The sequence below is a fragment of the Falco rusticolus genome, chromosome 9, assembly GCF_015220075.1.
Source record: "Falco rusticolus isolate bFalRus1 chromosome 9, bFalRus1.pri, whole genome shotgun sequence".
NCBI lineage: Eukaryota > Metazoa > Chordata > Aves > Falconiformes > Falconidae > Falco > Falco rusticolus.
The window spans coordinates 39116411-39132623 of NC_051195.1; the positions used below are offsets into that span (position 1 = coordinate 39116411).

A 16213-nucleotide genomic window follows, 5' to 3' on the forward strand; every position below is an offset into this window, starting at 1 on the left:
TATTTTTAGCCCCTGCCACTAGTCACCGTCTCCACACAGACCAAGCAGAAAATCCATACTGTGGAAGGTTTTCAAAAGACGATTTCATCTTTCCATGGGAAAAAAAAAAAGTTATCTTGTCAATAAGGTATTAAATTCTTTCCCCTCCAAATCCAATTATTTTTATCCAGACCAAGGAGAATACTCACATGGAACCTAGTTGTTCATTACAGGCCAATTTTCCCTGCTTGGAAGGTAAGCAGGTTCTGTGAGTAGACTCAGTTTTCAAAAATTATATCCAACTGACTGCTTTTATATGTAACATAATGGGGGCACCACAGACTGTTCATCCCAACCTCTCAAGGTTGGAGGGCAAAACGAATACTTTCTCATCTTTCAGACTGAGCTGGTTCAGTCACAGCCTCAACATACTTGCCTCAGAAACAAGTCTTCACACTCTCCACAGAATACAATACCAGCAGACCAACCGCAGCATCTACTTCCAGAAGAGACTATAAAATTCCATTTTAGTAATATTATGTTAAAAATGCTGATAATTAGAACCACTTCATGACCATGCCTGCTAACCACAAGGAGACATATTTCACGTATGGGGGGTATCGTTAAATACAGAGGACTAAATAAACTGCCCCATGAGACCAGGGCAGCACAATCACGCTGTTACATCTCTGATGGTGACTGGCTCGACAATTTTACAAGGGACTCTGAAACCTTCTTGGGTGGAACTATTATGAAACAGGAAATAAGAAAAACCATTTCTCAATTCTACAGTATCACTTATACACCAAAGCATGAGGTTTCAACTCATACATATATTTTCATTTTATCTGCTACAAGTAATTCTTAATAAGCTTGTGGATGTAAATTCAAGTAAGGCATTAATAGACCTTGTATGAATAACCAGCAATCTTGGGGCTTTTTTTCTTTATTACTAAACCTCCTCCTGTTCTTCATTTTGAGACAGGATTTAATCATTTCCAGAACGCTGTATTATTTTTATATACCTCCTCTCATTAAATCTTCTCTTTTCTAAACTACTGTTATAGCACCTTTGTCCTAATGTTCCTCTGGCTAAGCCCGATCTCTAACTATTTGTATGTTGTGTGGTATTTCTATTTCTGTATGTCTTTTCTGACACCTTTTCAGTTAATTTGATATCCTTTCATCTATTTTGGAATCTCTTCTCTCTGATAGTACACATAAACTAGCTCTGTTATCTTTTGTCTTTGAAAGCATATTTAATCCAGTTCCAGGAGGGATTCTACACTGTTTTTTGTTGCATTTGGGGCGGTTTTGGGGTTTTTTTACATTAAATTAACTTTTCCTCCCCCAACTTTAACAAGCATACAATTTGTCAAATACATGCTTACTTCAGAAAAATCTTCTGAAGTCTTCTTTTTCTAGTTCTTGTCACAAATATACTTCTGTAACCATTACCACAGACTGCCCAAATACCCTCTAAATTCACTGGAACAAGTATGAATATCTAGTGGTTTATGAGCTTAAGATTCATTACTCTTGAGGAATTTTGAAGCTCCCCTTCAACACCTATGAGATATTGTTCTTACTCATCACAGACAGCAAAATGGGAAATGCCCCAAGACTACATGCTCTTGGCCAGTTCTGACACCCTACTCATCTGAACAAATTGACACTGCTGGAAATAGCTCTTCCAAAATGCCACTAGTTGGAAAGAACAGAAACAAAGATTTCTTGCAGTGTTTCTAATTCTTACATCTTGACCCCAAGCTTTGCAAGTTTTTCTTTCTTCAAGTCACAGATTTTGGGATTGTCATTATTTCTAACATATATTTGGTTTCCATGCTATAGCCAAAGAAGCTAAAAACTTTTTTCCCCTTGAAGGAAAGCACAAGTTACAAAAATCTCATGAGTTCCGCTAACAACCTCCTGGTGCTTGGGGAGATTTTTCCTTTCTTCATTGCAACGCTATCGTTTCAAACCTCACGTTTTATTTCGCTCTCAGGTGGAAGACTGCATTCTTTTAAACTAAGGATTCTCCCTGGCAGAACCTGAACAGGCCAATTCAGGTGTTGAAACAGTCTTCTGAAAATAGTCACAAGTCACAAGTCAATTCATTATCTATGAAACTGCAGGCATAAGGGGTTTCTGCTAGGATTATTTCTTCATATCATATTTATGTTTCTGGAGTGCTGCCTACAAATAGATTGGGAAGTGTCCACCCACCTCTGCCTGAATAATCAGGTAGCCACACCTTTGAGATAAATACCCATATTAAATGTGAACTTGGCACAGAAGCAGCAGCACAACACAAACATTCCCACAGAAAGGACCCCATTTACCTATGAAATTAGGTGCAAGAGTAGAAGTGTCAGAGTTGAGAGATACAGGAGAGCCCTTTGCAGGGAACCCCAAGGAAGGAAAGTAACCTGGAAAGACAGAATATACCAGTAAATCGAGCCTGAGAGAAAGCACCAAGAGACAGTTTCCAATGCTGAGAGCAGTCTGCAGTGCAGAAAATACACACATAAAATCCATGCCACATTTACCACATTATTCCTTGAGCTATACTCCCTCTCACTGTGCTGCCATGCATAACATTACTAACATAGTTCATATATTAACATTAATACAAGTGTTAGTATTTTCATAAACTGAGTCTACATAAAAAAATCCAGTGGCAGCCTAATTGTCACTGGTATTCAGATAATTGTGTTTACACTTTCAACTGCGTGACCTCACCATAAGGTAACCAACAGGTCCCGGTTCTTCTGACATTCTCACAGCAAGAAGCAGCTATTTTCGGCTAGCAGCACAGTACACCACTTCTGGTCCCAAGCAAGACTAGCATCGCTGGCACAGCATTCCCATGTTCCCATTAGTAAGAGCTACGGTTTGTCACAAATCAGATGCGAAAGACTCCCTGACAGGATGACACTTGTTCTTAACACTTCTCCACACTCAGTCCTCCAAGCAATTTTATTGTTATTTTTAAAATAAAGCTTTAAGACAACTACTTTGAGATCACAGAGTAACATTGGCAGTTTTCCTTTTACCACTCAGTGTTCAACTAAACTCCAGTCACTCTAGTGCCTCTGAAATTAATTCTCTCTACATTATGCACCTACACCAGGTCTTGCTACAAAGACCTGCAATAAACATAATGTGTTAGCAACGAAGGTAGTAAGGATAACTTTCACTGTCTTCACTATCACCTGCCTGCTCTCTTTGATAATGCATTGTTTGCCTGCCTCTTCCACCTGGATGTCATATTTAGCATCCCCTCACAGGTCAACTTCTAGCTGTTGTGTCGTGCTCCAAATTTAACATTCCTTCCTTCTGAAGACAGGAATCTTGGATTTACATCAATAGGTCCAAAATGCACAACTTGACAACTGAGATTTCTTCTGAGACCACCCTTCCTAGACATAGCAGACTGTATTTAGGAAAAGATGGAAGAGAAATCTCTAAAAACCATGGGCAGCCTTTGCCGATTAATAAACTCCATGAGGAGGTACTAAAGACTGGTGCAATACATTTCTGTTGTCCAAATGAGACCACCTTGTTGCCCTCAGTGTCACACTACCTTTCAACCATTGATGGCACAAACAAAATCTGCATTTTTAATCTGCACAAGTTTATATGCATGTTTATCAAGCTTTACAGTTATATTCCTTACTGAGCCATGACGAACCACATTTCTGTTCTAAAATTTGAAATGCCAAGCCAGAAAAAAAATCAGAAGTAAAAAAGTTAATTCCCTTAAAAAGAATGCTTTTCAGGCTTGTAAAGTCTGAAAGTTCTTGAAGTACGTGATGGCAGATGCTTACTGGTTTCTTTTCACGAACATCCTAAACATTCTTCACGCTGCTAACAGCCAAAACCTGTTTTCTATGAATAGCTGCACTGATGAAGCTTTTCCAACAAATCTGTAGTAAACTTCGTCCTTCTTGAATCTCCTTCTCTCACTCACTGAAGCAAGTCCATTTTTTTCCCATTCTTTCCATGGGACAGGAAACACTGGTTAGTCAATGGCTACACTGAGCAGCCAAACAGAGCACTCAACAGCTGAGCTCCGCCTCTGACTTCCCAGGGAGCAGGGTTTCTTTCCTCAGCCCAGTGCTGATTTTCATTACTTTTACAGGAATTTAAACCCTCTCTAAAATTAGTTCAAAACTCACAGATTAAAAGTGATGTTTGAAGAGATTTATTGAGAGGAGTGTAGGAAGAGGATTAAGGAAAGAAAAGGAAGATGGAGCAACTGAATAACCCATTCTTTAGCGCACCACACTAATTCTTCTTCTATGCCACTACTCTGCTAACTCCAGCTCCCAAACCTCACTCTCCCACTTGTTAGTTTCAAGGCAACTACACAGGCACTTTCATTGCTCTATCCTTCTCACCGAGTTTGGTTTAAAATTCAAGAAATTGCAAAAAAATTCAAGAAGTACTTGGAGGGGAGACCATAACTACATTGCTCATTTCCTTCGAATACCGATCTGAAATCTAAGCAAACATTTCAGAGTGAAAGTTTGTGTTGTGCTTATCTCAGCTGAACTGAGATCGTTTTGAAAGGCAGAAATACTTCTACTTAAAAGCAACAGGTATTTTCTCCTCTACACTTCAGATGTTAAAGTCACTATTAATCTCCCAAAGCAATTCGGGTACGCAGAAAGAAAAACTCCTGAAATTCTTCAATAATTTTAAGTATGCTTTTCTTTTGAAAACAGAAGAGAGTTGACCTGCTATAGTTTGTTGGTTTGTTTTTTTTTTAAACAAACAAAACCAACAAGTGATATGATCCTGCAGAACCAGGGAACTTTTGGAACACATCAGCCTGCCACATGTCCACAAACTTTCTATTGATTTTAAAGCCATTAGAGAAAATAGCTCCAAATACACTTTCTGCCTACCTAGAGTTGTATGTCTTAATCTTTCAGGATGGAGTGCAGATCTTTCTACGTAATAATGTAAGGCAGTCTCAATCATAAATCTGTGAAGAGTCCCTACTGGCTGCCCCTCAACGTAACCTCATCAGAAGACTGTTCTAGTCAGGTGCTTCAGTACCACAGGGGCAGGGACATACAGACAAAAAGCAGGCTGTGCTTTTCAACATGTTAATTTTATAAGCTACTAAAAGAAGAGTAAGCCCTACTAAAATGGACAAGTGACAGAGCAATAACCCCACAATGTACAGAACATGTTTTTTAACATCACATAAACCACATACAGCAGAAAAGATAATTGCTACTACAAAATAAAGACTAATAATAAGAAGTACACAGAAAAAATTCCATGCACGCAACAATTCACAGGTTATTGACCATTAAGTTCTGACTGAGAAGTACCTTGTGGAGGGCCTGGCTGTTGATATCCTGGCATCGGCCCATTATAAACTCCATATTGCGACTGAGGAACCCCTGGCAGTGGCTGTCCTCCGTAGGCAGGCTGCTGGTATCCGTGATATCCAGGCTGAGGTTGCCCATAAGGAGGCCCTGTGTGAGCTTGCTGGTTTACACTCATTGTATTCACATCCCCAAACTAATCTTACCTGCAAAAAGGGGGGGAGAAAATAGCTTTTAGCAGACATAAAACCGAACTGGCTAACTCCGCTACTGTTTTCACAGAAATGCAAGCTCCTGAGATACTAGGGAAGGTAAAACATTAATGGTAATTTACTCTTGCACAGCAGTTTTTTCAAGTAAGAAAAATGCTTTACAAGAGCTAGTTAGAACCAAGTATTTTCTGTTTAGAAACCATGTATTCTAATCAACTTATTTACTGCTTCATCCTGGCTAGACTTGCCATCATACTCTTAGAAAAAAAATGCCAGAATTTGCCATTCCACAGTAGATGCTCATCAAGCTTCCTCAGACACCTTATGAACTACTTCCACCTCACAGAATGTCAGACCAACATAAAACAGGTTTCATGACACAGATTAGAGATTCCTTAACATAACACTTCAGTAACACTGAACAAATTCAGTTTTCAACTCTATTTTAATCTACTTGATCATGTTTCCTTGCTACAAGCAACACACATCATCATCCACAAAGGTTGCTTCTTGAAAGTATTTGACAGAATCCAGAGCAGGACCAATATAAGGGGGTTTGGATTTATTTTTTCTTCAAACAATAGATGATTTAAATCCTTTGTTATGTACATAAATTTCAGAAAACAAAGATCTTCCAAAAGCAGCATGTTTACCTCAGTAAAATGTTCAAAATGGAAAGGCATCAAGGCAAAAATGTCACTACAGGAGTTACACAAAAGTGTAAGACCTGAACCAGAGCATCAGAGACAGGAGAACTGTTTCTTAGCAAGGTTATGCAAGAAGTCTTGCTTAACAGACAGATTCCCAATTCCTCTAACTAACTGTATAAAGATATTGCCTAATTTTATAAAGAGAAAAACAAAAATGGCATTGGGAGGCCCCAAACCAAGCAGGCAATTCTTACAATACCATGGTACCAAACAGACAGATAAGCCACAGAGCCCCTGAGTTGTGGAAAGCCGAAGAGATTAATTCATGGGCAGGAGATGCCCTCTTGGTCTGTTTCTCGGCAGTTTGCATCCCCTGTACTCCTTTGGACACTCCATATGTCACTGTTACCCTCTCCAGCTAAGACTATCCACACTAAAGCTGTCAAGAAATGCGTATTTACAGCAATTTAATTTTTTACTAAAAACTCCATTTTATATAAACACACAAAGTTAAGGTAAAGCAAATTACTAATGTTGCGCTCATATTTTGCTCCCAACCTTATGATGAGCTTGCGTGTTAAGATACATAGTAGATCTTAACACAGAGGAGATGCACAGCTCTAACAGCCACCAGCCAGTGGAGGCAAATCCCAGCAAGGAATTTGCAAGCTTAACTCAAGCGGATAACACACACACGAGCTGTTTTGCTTATACATTGACTACAGTATGCCAACCAATGCTAAGGTTGCTTCTTCACATTACCAGAAATATGATGTCAAAGAATTATTTCAACAATTGACACCACAGCTGTACAGGAAATATATGAAAATAACTACAGCTCTGCAAGAACCATCCACATAGAAAGAAATTCTTTCAGATCCATATATATAAAATAAAGGGAAAATACATATATCACAACAGACCGATCTAATTATTTACAGAAGCTTGCATAATACATATGTATTACATTTAAACTCCCATAGCTAGTAAACATGACAAATGTCAATACTAAGAATGCTAACGCTTAGTCTGAAATTGGATATTAAATTTTATATGAAGGGAAATAAATGAAGTTTTATATCTTTATTCATCAAGCCGTATAAGGGTAATGATAGGGCTTTTGTTTAGAAAAGGAACTTATCTTTGATATTTAATGGTAATTTGCACTTGAAAGTAACATATGTCATTTGCAACAGCTTACAACAGCATGCCAGAATTTTTGATCAGCCTGCAGTGTTTTTATACATGATCACACACAATAAACATGACAGCAAGCAAGTAATTTCTAAAGATTATCATTTACCACACCACCTTTGATATAGTTCTGCAGAACCGTCTAACCTGAGCAGCCATGAGGCCAGAAAAGCTGGACTTTGGGACCTGGTCCCTTCCCAAGTTCTCCTGAAGGTTAACCTCTTCCTCCCCAGGTAGGCAACCAGTGTCCCCAGACTGCAATCACTGACCAAGCCCCAAACACCTCCTGCTCAGCACAAACAGTAAAGTAGGAGCACTGCTCCTGCAAAGGCAGGGGTAAAGGGAAGGGCGAACGCAGCGCGAAAGCTACTCTACCCACACATCTTGGAACATCCAAGCAGGGCTTTCTGCCAAGGAAGGAGGGCTGCTTTCTCTTCTTCCTGCCCCTGAGTATTGCCTATTGGATTGTGCATCAGAAACTTGGCTTCTAGTTGCTGCTCCTACAAACAGGTCCTCCAGGAAGAGCTGCAGGCAAAGCAGCAGCATCCTGCAGGACCTCCTGAGCTATAATCATTAAGACACTCCACAAGTTACACCTACAGAAATCCCTGAACAGATCTAACATTTGAACAAGGAATTACTACAGGATCTTTCATGCTTTTTCTGTTTTTTAAAAAAAGCACAATGGGGCAAGAACTCAAGCATGTCCCTCGTAAACCACTTCTGACTTACTGTTGTGAGTGTATACTCAGTAAGCAATCTTACCTGATGATCTTTTACTATGGGCTTTTTAGCCTGCCCTCCCCTCTCTCATGTGTGTATTCCTGCTTGACTGGGTAGCATCTGATGGCTTGTTGCTCTCTCCACAATAACACTGAAACCAAGATGTAAGCTCACTTAATGCAAGTCTTACAGAAGAAAAGAGTTCTGAGATATTTTCCTTCACTTTTATGGGAAAAGTAGCTCCACCAAGGAGATGGTTCTAACTCAGTGCCCCAGCTAAAAGGCAGATACATGTCAGACCTTCAGGTGGCCCATGTGGCAGCCAGCACAGGCTCATCTCCACCGCTGCACAAGCTCATGTTGCTCTATACTCCCACAGGGTCAAGGAGGGAGAAGACTCAAGAACAAGCATGGTGTTGAAGCTGAGGACAAGGCTGCTTCATTATTTTGGTTGCTCGACTTGCTCTAAACATAAGGCTAGTGGCAGGCTTGCTCATCACTGATGTGGAATACCATAAAGGGCAGGGCCAAGAGTATCCACCTCTGAGAAGGCTTAAGACAGTTGTCACTGAATGAGTCCGTTTTCCTTCCCCTCCAGTATAAGTCAATTGTATCAAACAGCATTCATGTTGTCTCCACCCAAAAAATATACATATAAATTAGAACTTGGTCACTTGAAGACATATGGGGGAAAGGGAGAATTTTATGCTGTGTTATGACATGGCGGGGGGGAATCACAGAAAGAAAGAAATACATAAACCAGATAGGGATAAATGGAGGAAACAGGCTGTTACAGTATAAAAATCCTGAGGATATTCCTTTGCATGTCGTAACACATTACCAAAACTAAGCCAAACATAATATTAAAACACGCTGTTGAACATCACATTCCTACTCAGCACAAAGCTCAAGCACACAGGACTCATGCTATTGGGAAAATACTATGACAACAAGTGGTCATTACCATAAATAACAAATAATTTTCCTGCAAAGCAGGAAGCACTCTATGCTGTTTTCTATTTCTCTGCATAAAGGCAGTTGAAGTTTTGGTCAAAATAGGTACGCAGCTAAAATTCATACTGTAATGTTGTTATACAAGACAACCACTGCAGATCAGCAATGAACTGATGGGAGGAAAAAAATACACAGTAATACTGGGGGGGAGGTGTGGTGTCCAGCAGCAGGGGGGCATGGAATCTTTTAGCTTTTACAATAGTTTCCAGATTCCTTCATATCCAAACAAAGCAGACAAAAAAAGGCCATAAAACCTGCACTGTTTAAAAAAAAAAACAAAAACCACCAACAAACCAAAAACCAGTGATTCATATGAGCTTGTTTCAATCAGCAAATCTCCCAAATCACTGAAAACTACATATTCATCATTTTTTATGGTATGCATTCACTGTTAATTCCCTTTTGAAACAAAAAAGCTTCACCTCATCAGTTCTTGATCGCTTTCTAAAGAATACAGCAGAATTACTTTCCTTCGGAACGATGCTAGTGCCTTTTTTACTGGTCCCAGAGAAATAAGTCTTGTTTGTTTCAATTTCTAGGGAGACTGACCCTAAAAAAAACAAAACAAAAAAACCCAACCCCAAACCCCCAAACCACCAAGACAACAGTATAGCCTCCTACAGTATGCTGAAACTGAAGGAAATTGTCTGCTTCATTTCTGAACACAGAAATCAGAATTGTTTCCAACAGATGGGAAAGCATCCTCAGAGACCAAGTCAGAGTACTGCCTACAGTGCTTTTAACGCTTCCGTTCTACAACTTTCTGGAGAAGTAGCAAAGTTGTGCTACTCTTATAAGCAACTAGACTCTGGAGCCAAGAACACTCTTCTGGAAGGCAGATGTCTCTGCTTTTGTTTCATTGACAGCTTGACTAGGTCCTCTACAAGCCTCTGCTAAGTCCTTTCATGGAACACTTGTTTCTTTTCAGATAGAAGAAACTCCTGTTTTGATTTTCTACAGAAAATTCTGGAAGTCTGAGACAGGCAACTGATCTGGAAGCACTAAGGCCATTATAACCAATGTCTCCCATACATTTGTCCACATCAATCCAAATGGCACTACTGGAACTGAGCCTCCAATTTCACTGAATTTTTGTGGTGCTCTGTCCTTCCATCTGGGCAGATACTCAAATTGTCACACCACAGGTAATATTTTCTTCATCTGTGCATTTTGAGTCATGGCCAGAAACATCTGTTTTAACAGTTCATGAGAAGTATAAGACACACAGTTTTCAAAATGAAACTTTACAATCTACTATTACTGAAAGTCCAGAAGCCACCATATTTTCACTGAAAACACCTTCAGGGGAAGAGAGGACATATTAGCTGCTAGAACTTCTTTACACAACAGTACTGGAACAGATTTTTACAGTCCAGTCTTTCCCAGACTGATTGAAAGGGTCTTTCAGGCTTCAGGACATAAAAATCACGGTTCACATCTAAGGTGTGATCACTTCTGTGTTCCTCTAAAGAAAGGCCGCATTAAACACCGTTTTGTTAGACTGATTCATCATCTTGGGCAAGTCCAATACAACACACAAGTTAGAAGAGTGAAAGTGGTTAAAAACTGGCTACAAAAAAACAGCTTAGTCTTGACCTAATCTTAAACCTACCATAGTTTCCAACCCCTGTCACCACCACCGGATTCTTACTTCAGTAAGATTTTACACTCTTTGCTGACATAAGTCTCCTGTTTGGACTGATTTACATCTCTCTCTCTCTCCCTATAATAAAACTCTAAGGAAATACTTGAAAAATGCTCAGTTTTTGAACTGGACAGCAACGCTGTGGAGACAAAAGTCGTTGAAAAAAATGACACAGACAAAACCACAGTGAAAGATTTCTCTCTTCCTGAGCTACCTCCACATATATGTTACAACATGTGAAGTCATCTGACTCATTTCTGTGAGCTTCGCACAAGTGTAATTGATTAGGAAAAGTTACAAGAGTAGTTTAAAGAGGGCAGAAGGCAGAATAGGTAAAAAGGGATATACAGAATAAGACTAAAACCTATGTTATAATGTTAAACCAGTTTTCTTCACATACATTGTAACACTGGCCATCTTTTGCTCAAAATTTCTGTACTCTGACTTCCTCTACACAAATATGCATTACGCAATTCCTATCACTCGTAAGAAACAAAGAACTTCAGATTCAGCTTTCCCTAACACACACCGCCCAGTGTATACTGTCTTTTAGTGTTTTCTATGGTAACACAGAATCTTGCTGAACATAAATGAACAAGCTCTATCTTCCCAGTTCATTGCTAATAATGCTTTTCAAACCTAAAGAACAAGAAACATCCACCTTCTCTTTTCTGCGGAGACCTTGTGGTTGATCACTTTTAATCACTCCTTGTACCTTGCCCTTCCTTAGCCAACCATCAATTCTTTCTTGGATTTTTGACCCTCCTGATAATAAGTATTACAGGAAGAAAATATAGTCCTATAGTAGCAGGAGAAAACATTCAAAGAGGTTCAAGCATCAAACGACTCATTAAAGAAATAACCCTTTAGATGTCTGTTCATTGCTATAACTCAGCTTTTGGCCATGAAATTAGAACCTGGAACAAATATCACAGCACACTGAGAAGAAATATTCTTTATATTGGTGTCCACTCCACAGCCTGTCTATAGCAATAAAGAATCCTGAGCGATGCAGCTTCAAGTGAAAACGGGGAGTTCCAGAAGCAAGAAACTTTTATGCACTAAACTGGACAGAAATGCTTATGCTTTCACAGGCAGTGTATATACGTGATTGAAGATAAGTCTCCTCTAAAGAGAGAGGCTCTAGACCACATATATTTCTAACAGAACACCTACTTTAGTAGAAGGGCAGGGGAAAGAAAAAAAAAGGTTAATGCCAAGTTCCCTAAACCTACTCAGGACAACTTCATCTTAATAAGCGAGACTTTATCAGCAATGAGACACCCCCCATTCTAGTGGTGTGATTTTATGCTGCCAATAAAGAACATAAACATTGCATATGTGTCAGATAGCAACGTCTCTCCTTCAACATCCTTCCCCCAACATTTGGCAAAGTTGCCTAAGGAACCCTGTTACAGAAAAGGATCTAGAAATATTTTTATCGAACTATCACATTAATGTCTAAAAACCAACACTGAGTACCAAACTGAAAAAGATCTGTATTTTAACATGACAGTACAAATATTAAGTCTGGTGGATAACTTCCGATGTGGACATAAGCAATTCACCTATGTTTCTGCAACCAGTTCCGTCAGCCAGGAAATTTAAACAGAACTTCAGGGACGGTGTGACAGTCACCAAGGAGGCTCAGTCTGGATGGTGCTGCAAAGTCTCTCCAATAAGGATTTCAGAGCTTAGACACCATACGCATACACTGAAAAATACACACATATAGCCCAAGAATAAAAAGAAATGAAACCAACCTGACTCTACTGAAAAACACTGAAGTACATCCCAAGAACAAAAAGAAATGAAACTAAATTTCATTCTAGTACAAAAGAGCATTGCTCCAAAAGACAGAAAGCAAGCCCCAACACCATAAAACAAACACGTTTAAAGCCCATCGACATGGAACCTTACATAAGCGCTTTTTCGAGACTACACTTGTATTTCGGTCATGCCCCCTCCATCCCTTTCCTCCCTCCTCCCGCAAAGCCCCAGACAGCCGCCAAGTCGTACTGCCAAACGCAGCCGGGCTCCGCCACCGGGCACGGGACCCCCCCTCCACACGCCTGGAACGAACGGCAGCTCCAGCGGCACGGAACCGGGGGCAGGACCGCGGATTACCCGAGATTAGGGACGCTGCAGAGGGGACACCTGCCTCACCGCGCGCTCGGCCCCGCACAAAACACCGCGCCGGGGGCGAGCGCCGGTCCGGCTCGTCGCCCCCGGGGCCCGCCGCACCAGGGCGGGACGCCGACGGCTGCCCCCCGCGCAGCCCGTGCCCCAGAGAAGGCCCCGCAGGCCGACACCCGCTAAACCGAGCCACGGAGCTCCCGCCGGGACGCGTTACAGGAAAAAGCCCAGGCCCTGCGGAGGCCGGGCGCGGCGGGCCGGGGAGGGGAGCGGCAGCGCCTCAGGCCCAGGCCCCGACCGAGGCGCCGGGCCCGGTGCCAGCCGCTCGGCCGCCCCGGGGGCACCCGTACGGCCGGTGTCCCCCGCCGCCGACCCCGAGAGCCGCCCCGCGGCCTCACTCACCGCCGCTGCTGCCGGGCCCGCTTCCGGTTCCCGGCCACGGCACTCCCCCGCCCGCCGCCTGCCACGTCCGCACTCCCCGCCAACCCCCGGCCGCCGCCGCGCCCCTCCCGGCAGCGCCCGGATGCTGCGCAGGCGCCCTCGGCCAGGCAGCGCGCGCACCGCCTCCGCCCGCCGTGCTGACGTCACGCCGGCGGCGGATAGCGGCCGAGCCGTCGCGGGCCCGTGCGGTGGGAGTGCTCTCGTTCTGGGCCCTCGCTGGGCCCGGCCGCGGCGGTGCCGGCAGGTCCGGCCGCCTCTTCCGCAGCCGATGGCCAGGCCAGGCCGCGCTTGCCCCGCCGTGCCCTGCCCCGCCCCTTGGCCTCGGGCAGCCCCGCGGGGACGGCCCCGGCCGTGGCGGGGGGCACAGCCGTGGGGACTGTTTCCTCAGCCTCTCGCACGGGCCGAGAACCGGTGTTCGGCCGCAGGAACGGCCGAGCTAGGGCGGACGGCACGGCTGGGCCTCGGTGTTGCGGGCCCTGCGTCTAGCCAGCGGCCTGGGGAGGGCCTTGCCGAGGAGTTCCGGGCCCCTCCTGCACCCAGTGGCCGTGGCGGTGCAAGGGCTGTTCGCTGCCCGGTAGCGTTGTCTACCGGCCCCGCGGCGGTGCAAGGGCGGCGATGGAGCCGCTGGTGGCGCAGCAAAACCGCGTCCCTCGCCTGTTAGGGTTTGAGCGTGCAGCAGCGAGCTGTGAAGCGTTTGTTAGTCACTGAGACCTACACACGTGCAGAGGAAGGAAAAGTATGTCCCCTGGATCTGAACAGAAAAATATGTTTTAAGACCTGTAGCAAAGGGGGAACATGAATTTTATTCCTCCTGTAACTCTGGGGGATCAAGGTGCCTCGGGATAGCCAGGAGGTCTTGTCTGTCGGGGTCCTAAAAGAAAAGTAGTGAAGGAGTCGGCATTGGTGAGACCCCGCTGCAGTGCTGCATACAGCTCTGGAGCCCCAGCACAGGAGAGACAGGAAGCCGTTGGAACGGGTCCAGAGGGCAATGGACATGGTCAGGGACAGACACCTCTGCTGCACAGACGGGCTGGGAGAGCTGGGGTTGTTCAGCCTGGAGAAGAGAAGGCCCTGGAAGACCTTACTGTGCCTTTCAGTATTTAGAGGGGGCTTGTAAGAAAGATTGGGACAGGCTTTTTAGTAGACCTTGTAGTGATTGGACAAGGGGTAATAATTTTAAACAACAAAAGGGTAGCTTTAGACCAGATACAAGGAAGAAATTTTTGACAGTGAGGGTGGTGAAACACTGGCACAGGCTGCCCGGAGAGGTGGTGGATGTCCCATCCCTGGAAATGCTCCAGGCCAGGTGGGACGGGACTCTGAGCAGCCTGATCTAGTTGAAGATGTCCCTGCTCATGGCAGGGGGGTTGGACTAGATCACCTTTAAAGGTTAAAGGTCTGTCTGTGACCCAGCTGCGATGCTGTTCTTTTGGCCATTTGGGACTATGCGGTGCCCTGCAGAGAACTGTTTGAATCCCATCTGTGTAGCTAATCCTGGCTATTCTGGTTCCAGTGTCTAATATTAGGAGTGGCTGTTGGGGATGTCAGGGAGCAGCAAGCTGCAGAGGGAGCACGTTAAATCTATAGTCTGCCCGTGGTTTTTGGGACAGACACATAGTGCTACTGTGTAGTAACACTAGCTGCACAGAGAAAACACAAGTGGATAGCACATCACTTGCAAGCTGTTTTTGTTCAGTTTCTCAGGGTCAGGTGCACCTGATCTTACACAAGTTTGTGCCTGTGTCATATCCTTGCCTGAAGCTCATGCTAATGAATCCCGAGTGCTGGGTCACTCCAGGGTTTGCATTTGGAATGGGAAGTGGAAATAAAATTTTCACTGAAATGCTTCCAGCTTTAAGAGTGTCAGACAAAGCTCTGGAGAGACAGGAGGTGTGCTATTTTCAGCCACGCTCCGGTGAGAGATCCATCATGTATGTGGGGGGGCACAGAGGGTGAGATTGACATGACACGTGTATAGGACAACTCTGGCCCCTTACCAAGAGCAGAATCAAATGTCTAATCATAGGCAGAGCAGCAGCTGAGAGTCCAGCAGAGCAGTGAAGGCTGGGCTTGACAGTCTCAACTCTCCTGTGTGTGAGTGAACTCAAAGGAGAAAGTGAGCAGAGGGCCTTTTGGGGGACTGGAGAGTTGTGGTGGGAACTGTGAAGATGGGAGTAGAAGATACTGTCTGTTAAGAACTGGAGTCTGTTTTGAAGTTGGGAAGACAAAAAACATCCAAAGCACAGTAATCATGGGAGCTGAAGAAGAAATGCTCATCACTCTGTCTGGAGGTGCCCCCTGGGGTTTCCGGCTGCAAGGGGGTTCAGAGCAGAAAAGACCCCTTCAGGTGTCAAAGGTAGGACCTCGAGATGTGAACTGAGGGCAGAGTTGTTCTGTTGAACTCTGATATCCCTACTGAGTCTGGCATCTTCACTACTGTTAAGGAATGCAGGAACTCCTTACTGTGGCAGCAGATCTTAAAAGAAAAACTTGGGTGGAATGGTCAGGTAGGGTGAGGGGTGGGATACGGGTCCTGAAATGGATGCTGCTGAGGTAGAGACCAGCGTCAGGTGAAGACCTGCTTCAGTGCAGGTCTGTACAGCTCAGACACTTTATAATCTGTACAGCTTTTCCCATTTGTCAGCAGAGAGATAACTATAGTGACAGAGCAGGAAAAAGGGCTCAAATTTGGAAGCTTTGGTGCTTGTGTGAGACGTCCAGCTAAAGAAAGAAAAAAAATTAAATGGAAGCAACAAAAGCCATATTTGTAATTCAGTTCAACTATCCCTAATGCTTTGTTACTATATTCCAGATTTCAAAATAGATGCACATTTCTTAGGTCTCTTCTGTTGGTGAAACTTTCTCAGTAATGTC

At 43.6% G+C, this 16213-nt stretch overlaps 2 protein-coding genes across 7 annotated transcripts in view; one reads left to right on the forward strand and one right to left on the reverse strand.

Moving 5' to 3' along the window:
* The window catches only part of SEC24C (SEC24 homolog C, COPII coat complex component), a 39154-nt gene extending 25751 nt beyond the window's left edge, over window positions 1–13403 (reverse strand). For 4 of the 6 annotated variants that reach the window (XM_037400161.1, XM_037400160.1, XM_037400159.1 and 1 more), the window contains exons 1-4: window positions 13301–13403; window positions 12331–12476; window positions 5328–5530; window positions 2322–2408 (exon numbers count right to left, since the gene is read on the reverse strand). In XM_037400161.1, the coding sequence (XP_037256058.1) occupies window positions 2322–2408; window positions 5328–5502 (262 nt within the window). In that variant the 5' untranslated portion in view covers window positions 5503–5530; window positions 12331–12476; window positions 13301–13403. The remainder of the gene's footprint in view (window positions 1–2321; window positions 2409–5327; window positions 5531–12330; window positions 12477–13300) is intronic. The other 2 variants (XM_037400158.1, XM_037400162.1) reach the window with 2 other exon arrangements.
* A 141-nt stretch (window positions 13404–13544) lies between these two features.
* Window positions 13545–16213, forward strand: part of SYNPO2L (synaptopodin 2 like) — a 41609-nt gene continuing 38940 nt past the window's right edge. The window contains exon 1 of the mRNA XM_037401043.1: window positions 13545–15695. Within this exon, the coding sequence (XP_037256940.1) occupies window positions 15591–15695 (105 nt within the window). The 5' untranslated portion in view covers window positions 13545–15590. The remainder of the gene's footprint in view (window positions 15696–16213) is intronic.